At 38.6% G+C, this 6,339-nt stretch overlaps 1 protein-coding gene across 6 annotated transcripts; it reads left to right on the plus strand.

Moving 5' to 3' along the window:
• The first annotated feature begins 1,289 nt into the window (after positions 1–1,289).
• Positions 1,290–6,018, plus strand: LOC107803812 (threonine synthase, chloroplastic). Of its 6 annotated transcripts, none has more exons than XR_012711064.1 (3): positions 1,290–3,005; positions 5,269–5,393; positions 5,501–6,018. XR_012711064.1 is itself a non-coding variant. In XM_016627600.2 (3 exons), exon 1 carries the CDS (start codon positions 1,414–1,416, stop codon positions 2,980–2,982), a length of 1,569 nt encoding a protein of 522 aa, XP_016483086.2. In that variant the 5' UTR covers positions 1,290–1,413; the 3' UTR covers positions 2,983–3,005; positions 5,371–5,393; positions 5,501–6,018. The 6 variants fall into 6 exon arrangements, 5 of the variants coding, with proteins under 5 accessions (XP_016483086.2, XP_075112261.1, XP_016483084.2 ...); XM_016627600.2 differs by having other exon boundaries at positions 5,371–5,393; XM_075256160.1 differs by having other exon boundaries at positions 5,376–5,393.
• Positions 6,019–6,339: the final 321 nt, after the last annotated feature.

Genomic DNA, 6,339 nt, shown 5'->3' on the forward strand with positions numbered 1-6,339 from the left:
TTTTTGGCGAAGGCCCCTGGCCTTAAAGGGTGTTATTTCAAACTTATCGAAATCGTAACCCTTTGTCATTCCAGTTTTTGGAGAATCAGACATCCTCTGGGGGAGTCCTGGTTCGTTTGACATTGTTTGCATCAGAGAGTGTAATGTCGAAGAGTACGAAATGTTGCTGTTTCGCTTATGTTCGTTCTATGCACATATTGTAGTTTCCTTGTCTGATTCCTGCCTTCCGTCTTGAAGTTGTCACCGGCGGGCGGTATATCGATTGTCTTGTAGTAGTTTCTCATTCTTTAATCGAGATGTTTCTTTGCTTGCTCGCCCGCGCGGCATTTGTGTTCCTGCTTGAGCAGAGAGCAGAAGATGAGTTAAAATGATACTTTCCTTACCCCCATCCGATGGTCCGGTGAATGAGAGCAGGCTTGTAACGTTGCTCGTTTTGTTTGGCATTTCGATGGTTGATGGGGCGAGGATTTCTAAATGCGATGACTCTACTCGGCTCTCCTTCCTCTTCTACGCTGCTCCTTTGTCCCGTGTGGGTTGGGTTTTGCCCTAGCGCTTTTTTCGGTAGGTAATCGTGTTTCTTATCTTTGATCTGGAATAGACTAGCAAATTTTACTAAGAAATCCCCACAGACGGCGCCAAATTGTTGACTCAAAAGATATTGAAACCTTTTTGAATAAATTAATCAAAGAAAGTGAAGGGGTAAATCTTAGTTAAACATAATGAATTCCAGATCAATGTGCTAACTGAATAAGTAAAAATATAAGATAAAACAGAGGTAATCAATCTTATTGAAACTTTCGTTGTGTCTCTCATTAATCAATGGGGGAGGTGGTTTTACATATCCTCCTTTCGAGATTGTTGTATTGTTCTTTTTGTGTTTAGGAAGATTACAGAAGAGGGAAGCAAGGAGAGAGGGAGAAGCCCCGGATCCCCTTAACCGAAGTTTTTCCTTACTATATATAGTCATGGGACTTTTGTTATCTACTTGATCCGACGCTTTTGCATTATGTCTGTCTTGGTCGTCCTCTAAACATCGTTTTTTCTGGCTCGACGAGTATCGAAAATGCTTGATGTGGAATAGGCCATGTCGTCTTTCACCGCCTTGCCGCCTAGACGGGACATTGGTCAGCTTGATGGCAACGGTCAAATTTTGACCACTACAATATTCATTTCCAACGATTTTAAAAAAGTTCTTAAAGTTGTGCAAATTAAACCTGTACGCTGGATTTGTACCCCCGTTTTGTTAATAAATGTAAAAAATATCTAGCCGCTGGTTCGAAACACGAGACACGTGGCATGATCTTGAACAGGTCTGTTAAGGGCTGACATTGACCATACGGAGTCCCTAAATATGACAAAATCCCGCCGCCGCCTCTGTTCCTTCCCGCAGCTTAAGCTTTTTTCTTCTCAATAATGGCGGCTTCTTTCATGCTCAGATCTTCTTTCCTCTCTCCTCCTTCTCCCCAACTCCATCACCAATCCCCTTCCAAATCTAATCACACTATTCACTTCATCAATCCAATCAAAGCCACCGCCTCTACAAATGACGCAATTATCCCTCCCCAGAAACATCGTCGCCCCGCCGACGAAAACATCCGCGAAGAGGCGGCGCGCCGGCCCACCTCCTCCCACAATTTCTCCGCCAGGTACGTTCCTTTCAATGCCGACCCCAGCTCCGACGAATGGTATTCTCTCGATGAAATTATATACCGGAGCCGCTCCGGTGGCTTACTTGATGTTCAGCATGATATGGACGCTCTGAAGAAATTTGATGGCCAGTATTGGCGGTCACTGTTTGATTCACGTGTCGGTAAGACCACGTGGCCGTACGGTTCAGGCGTTTGGTCTAAAAAGGAATGGGTCCTACCTGAAATCGATAGTGATGATATTGTTAGTGCTTTTGAAGGAAACTCTAATCTGTTTTGGGCTGAGCGTTTTGGTAAACAGTTTCTAGGCATGAGTGACTTATGGGTAAAACACTGTGGAATTAGCCATACAGGTAGTTTTAAGGATCTAGGTATGACTGTTTTGGTGAGTCAAGTGAACCGGTTAAGGAAAATGCATAAACCGGTTGTTGGTGTGGGCTGTGCTTCCACTGGTGACACGTCAGCTGCATTGTCAGCTTACTGTGCATCTGCGGGGATTCCATCGATTGTATTTTTACCTGCAAATAAGATATCTATGGCGCAGCTGGTACAACCGATAGCTAACGGAGCTTTTGTGTTGAGCATTGACACCGATTTTGATGGTTGTATGCAGTTGATTCGTGAAGTCACTGCTGAGTTGCCAATTTACTTGGCGAATTCTTTGAATAGTTTGAGGTTAGAAGGGCAAAAGACTGCAGCAATTGAGATTTTGCAGCAGTTTGATTGGCAAGTTCCCGATTGGGTGATAGTTCCTGGAGGTAACTTGGGTAATATATATGCGTTCTATAAAGGTTTTATGATGTGCAAAGAGTTGGGGCTCGTTGATCGTATCCCTAGGCTTGTGTGTGCTCAAGCAGCTAACGCGAATCCGCTTTATTTGCATTATAAATCCGGTTGGAAAGACTTTCAACCCGTGAAGGCGAACACCACATTTGCATCTGCTATACAGATTGGTGACCCAGTGTCTATAGATAGAGCTGTTTTTGCCCTGAAGAACTGTGACGGGATAGTGGAGGAGGCAACAGAGGAGGAGTTGATGGATGCTATGGCTAAGGCAGACTCGACTGGGATGTTCATTTGCCCGCACACTGGTGTGGCATTGACTGCCCTGTTCAAGTTGAGAAACAGTGGAGTTATCGGGCCAAATGATAAGACTGTGGTTGTGAGTACAGCACATGGATTGAAGTTTACTCAATCAAAGATTGATTACCACTCAAAGGAAATAAAGGACATGGAATGTCGGTTTGCTAACCCACCTGTGGAAGTGAAAGCAGATTTTGGATCAGTCATGGATGTTCTCAAGAAATATTTGTTGAGCAAAAATGCCAAGCACTGATTTGCTTTCTCAGTTATAACAGGGTAAGTTTGTATTATGTACTTCTATTGTCAGCATTTGGTTCTTTGTCGTCATTAAGTTGCCATGTAGAAATGACCGGATGGTGATTTGTTTGTTGGCAGAGTTGGGGAGAGAAATGCTCTAAATTTCCTTTGGGGGGACTATGAATTTAAGTTACTTTATGGAACTCTTTTTTGTGTAATAGTCTGCTATTTGAATGTTATTTTAGCATTGGCATTGCTTTGGAGCATCACAATAAAGCTCAGTTTTTCCCATAATGTTATAATCACTATCTTAGATAACCAAAAACTGTTTCTGTAATATAAACTGAGGAAGCACTGTTTTTCAGTACCTTCAATTTGTTTTTAGACCTATTGTTCAGTATAGAGAACAGGAAAGCAGGAGATTGTAAAACCCTCCGATGGTATAACTTGTCTTTTGAAGTTCTTGTATTTCCATCACTAAGTGCTTATAATAAAAGGCAGACCTTTCTCTCACAAGGAAATCATGTTTCTCTTAAAAATCATTTGCCATGCTGAATAAGATATTGCCACCTTAAAGAGGATTCACTTTGGATACTGCAGCTAGAAACTGATATCTTATCTGATTGATATTTCCTGTCTCTTTGACGTGTATATTCTTGCCATGCCCGGAAAGCACATGTTTGGGAATAGTTAGTAACACCATAAAATCTGAAATCTTGAACCGACACCGGTATTACCATTCACAAAACTCAAGTTGCTTGTGCACACTTTATGTAACATGTGCCAGCCACGTTGGGTTGTAACGTATTGAATGTCGTGAGTGTGAGACTGTATTGTCAGCTAATAATAGGATCTTTCTGGATCAGATTGCATTTATCTTTTCTTCATCTGTCTTGAGGTAACTTATTTAATGTTGTCTCAAAGTATGTAACCCTTTCTCGAAATCAATGTGGATTTAGCTTAGATCATGTCAAATGGGAAATAAAGAATCTAAAATAGGCTTAGTTGATTTCTTCTCTTTTGTCCAAGCCTTGATGGACCGAGTTACCTGGCACCTGTTGCTGGTGGGAGGTAGCAGGTATCTAGTGGGATTAGTTGATGAGTACGTAAGCTGGCCCCGAGACCACGGTTATTAGAAAAAACCTATATTTAGTCTGATGTTTGCCAAGCGTTTTCTCTTTCTAGTTAGAGACTTGATTTACCGTGTAGGAATACGTGAGATTTACAGCTCCTCTACTCTGAGGGAGCTCCTAATTTGTCTTAAAAGACAATTTATTTATTATTTGAATTAAATGGACCTTAAATTAGCAGAATTGATATAGTAGATTCATATAGCAAATTTAGGTACAGTTAATTGATTGACACACTTAGGGTCGTTTGGTAAGGTGCATAAGAATAATGCTGAATATGGTGTATTAGTTATACTGGTATTAGTTATGCTTGCATTAGTTATGCTAGTATTAGTTATGCTGACATATTTCTTATCCATTGTTTGGTTTGATGTATTAAAGCATTGCAAAATTTCTAAAAGAATTGCTTGTTTACAAAAATGCCCTCAAAACCAGTCCATCACTCTAACTTTTTAAAAGAAACATATGTTGAGAAATGTTTTTATATGAAAAAGTTTTTAAAAAAATTATTTGATTTGTCTACCTATATTGTAATATAGAATTAAATATTTATTTATAAAAAAACATATATGCTAAGTATTTATTTATTTACTAGATATATAATTTTATTTCTCACTATTTGGATTATTTTAAACTTGCATTAATATAATAAATAGCATATTTTCATCAAGCATAAATTTTGAAGAACAATTTTGTCTTTAACTAAGCTAATGCATGCATTAAAACTCATTGCATTGCTAATACTATGGTTTTCTATGCATTAGTTATGCATAGGATAATACTAAATAGGATGTATAACTAATGCTTGCATAACTAATGCATAGGTTCAAAATGTCTACCAAACAATGTATTATTAATACACAAAGCTAATGCATGTATTATTTTATCTAATGCATCCTACCAAACGACCCCTTAAAAGGTTAATCTGTTTCTTGCTTAAGTAGTATTACACTGGACCCCAAGTTAAATTGGATATGACAAAATCCAATCTTGAAAGATCTACTCTGAAATCCGTATTTCTACTGGTGATGCTTTCCATAAGTTAAATTTGTAAACAACATTGACCTGTATTGTCTATCTTCAGGATTTTGTTTTGATGCAATTAATTTCATGGTTTGGTAATAGTCAATGATATAACTGACCCAATTTGACATTCTTGGGGTACTATGCAGTAGGCCAGCTATTCTTATGTATTGTTACGTTCTATCATAATTTGTTCTGAAGCAATCCTCGTGAATGATTGAGGCCTATTTTCCTTTCCCTTCTAAATCCAGTTCAGATGATGGTGGGCTATTTGGTAAGATCAGTCTAACCACTACTATGAACACCTCTTGTATGCAAGTTTTATTGGACATTGCAAATTACAATGCTTGGATGAAGAATGTGTACTTGATGACTTTTTAGGACTGCACATTGGAGTATAGACTGAAAGTGCAGGCTGACAAAGAAGATGATGAGCTGAAGGGTAAGCATTCAAATCCCAGCATGACTTTTTGTGTGAGTGAAGTACCTGGCGTTCTAGCACCGAGCTATAGCCCTGCATTTTTTATCCTTTAACTTTCAGTTGCTGAAGGATAGAGGGTGCTTAATTATCTGCAGCTCATGCTGGAATTGAAGTAGTTTTTCGGTTTGCTTTCATTCCTACCTATATCTAATCCAATAATTGTTGGAGGAAAAAATTTCTGTTATTTTGCTTTTCAAAGCATCGCCATTGAGAATGGACGTGTAATTACTCTTTAGTGTCAAATGATTGCTCCTTTGCCATCATTTGGATAAAGGATAACCAAAAAGAGCAGCAGAGCTTTTAGATTTCAGGTTCTTTTTTTTTTTAATCTAGGGATAGCTCCTCGAAAGTTGCTGTTGTACATTAAGGAGTTACATTTTGAATTTATTTCTTTTCATACCATTTGGCTCAGCATAAATGCAGATGTCAACTCTCTACTGGGAAAAATATCAAAATTTCTTGATGCGAGGAGCTTGTTTTGTACAATAGGACCAAGCATTAGTTCATCTTCTATCCAAATCTGATCCCATTACTTTCTACAAAAGATGTTAAGCATTGATCTTAATTCTTATATTTAGCCTTATGGGATTCCATTCACTTTTCATCTTGCACATACATAAGAGTTATAAGAAGGCCACATGATCTAAAGATAGCCTCATAATATCCTAACATTTGTTTTGGTATAAAGTTCTTGCTGTTGTCCATATATTTCCAAATCAATCTTTCTCCAGAATTAATT

Source organism: Nicotiana tabacum, chromosome 6 (assembly GCF_000715075.1).
Source record: "Nicotiana tabacum cultivar K326 chromosome 6, ASM71507v2, whole genome shotgun sequence".
In the NCBI taxonomy this organism is placed as follows: domain Eukaryota; kingdom Viridiplantae; phylum Streptophyta; class Magnoliopsida; order Solanales; family Solanaceae; genus Nicotiana; species Nicotiana tabacum.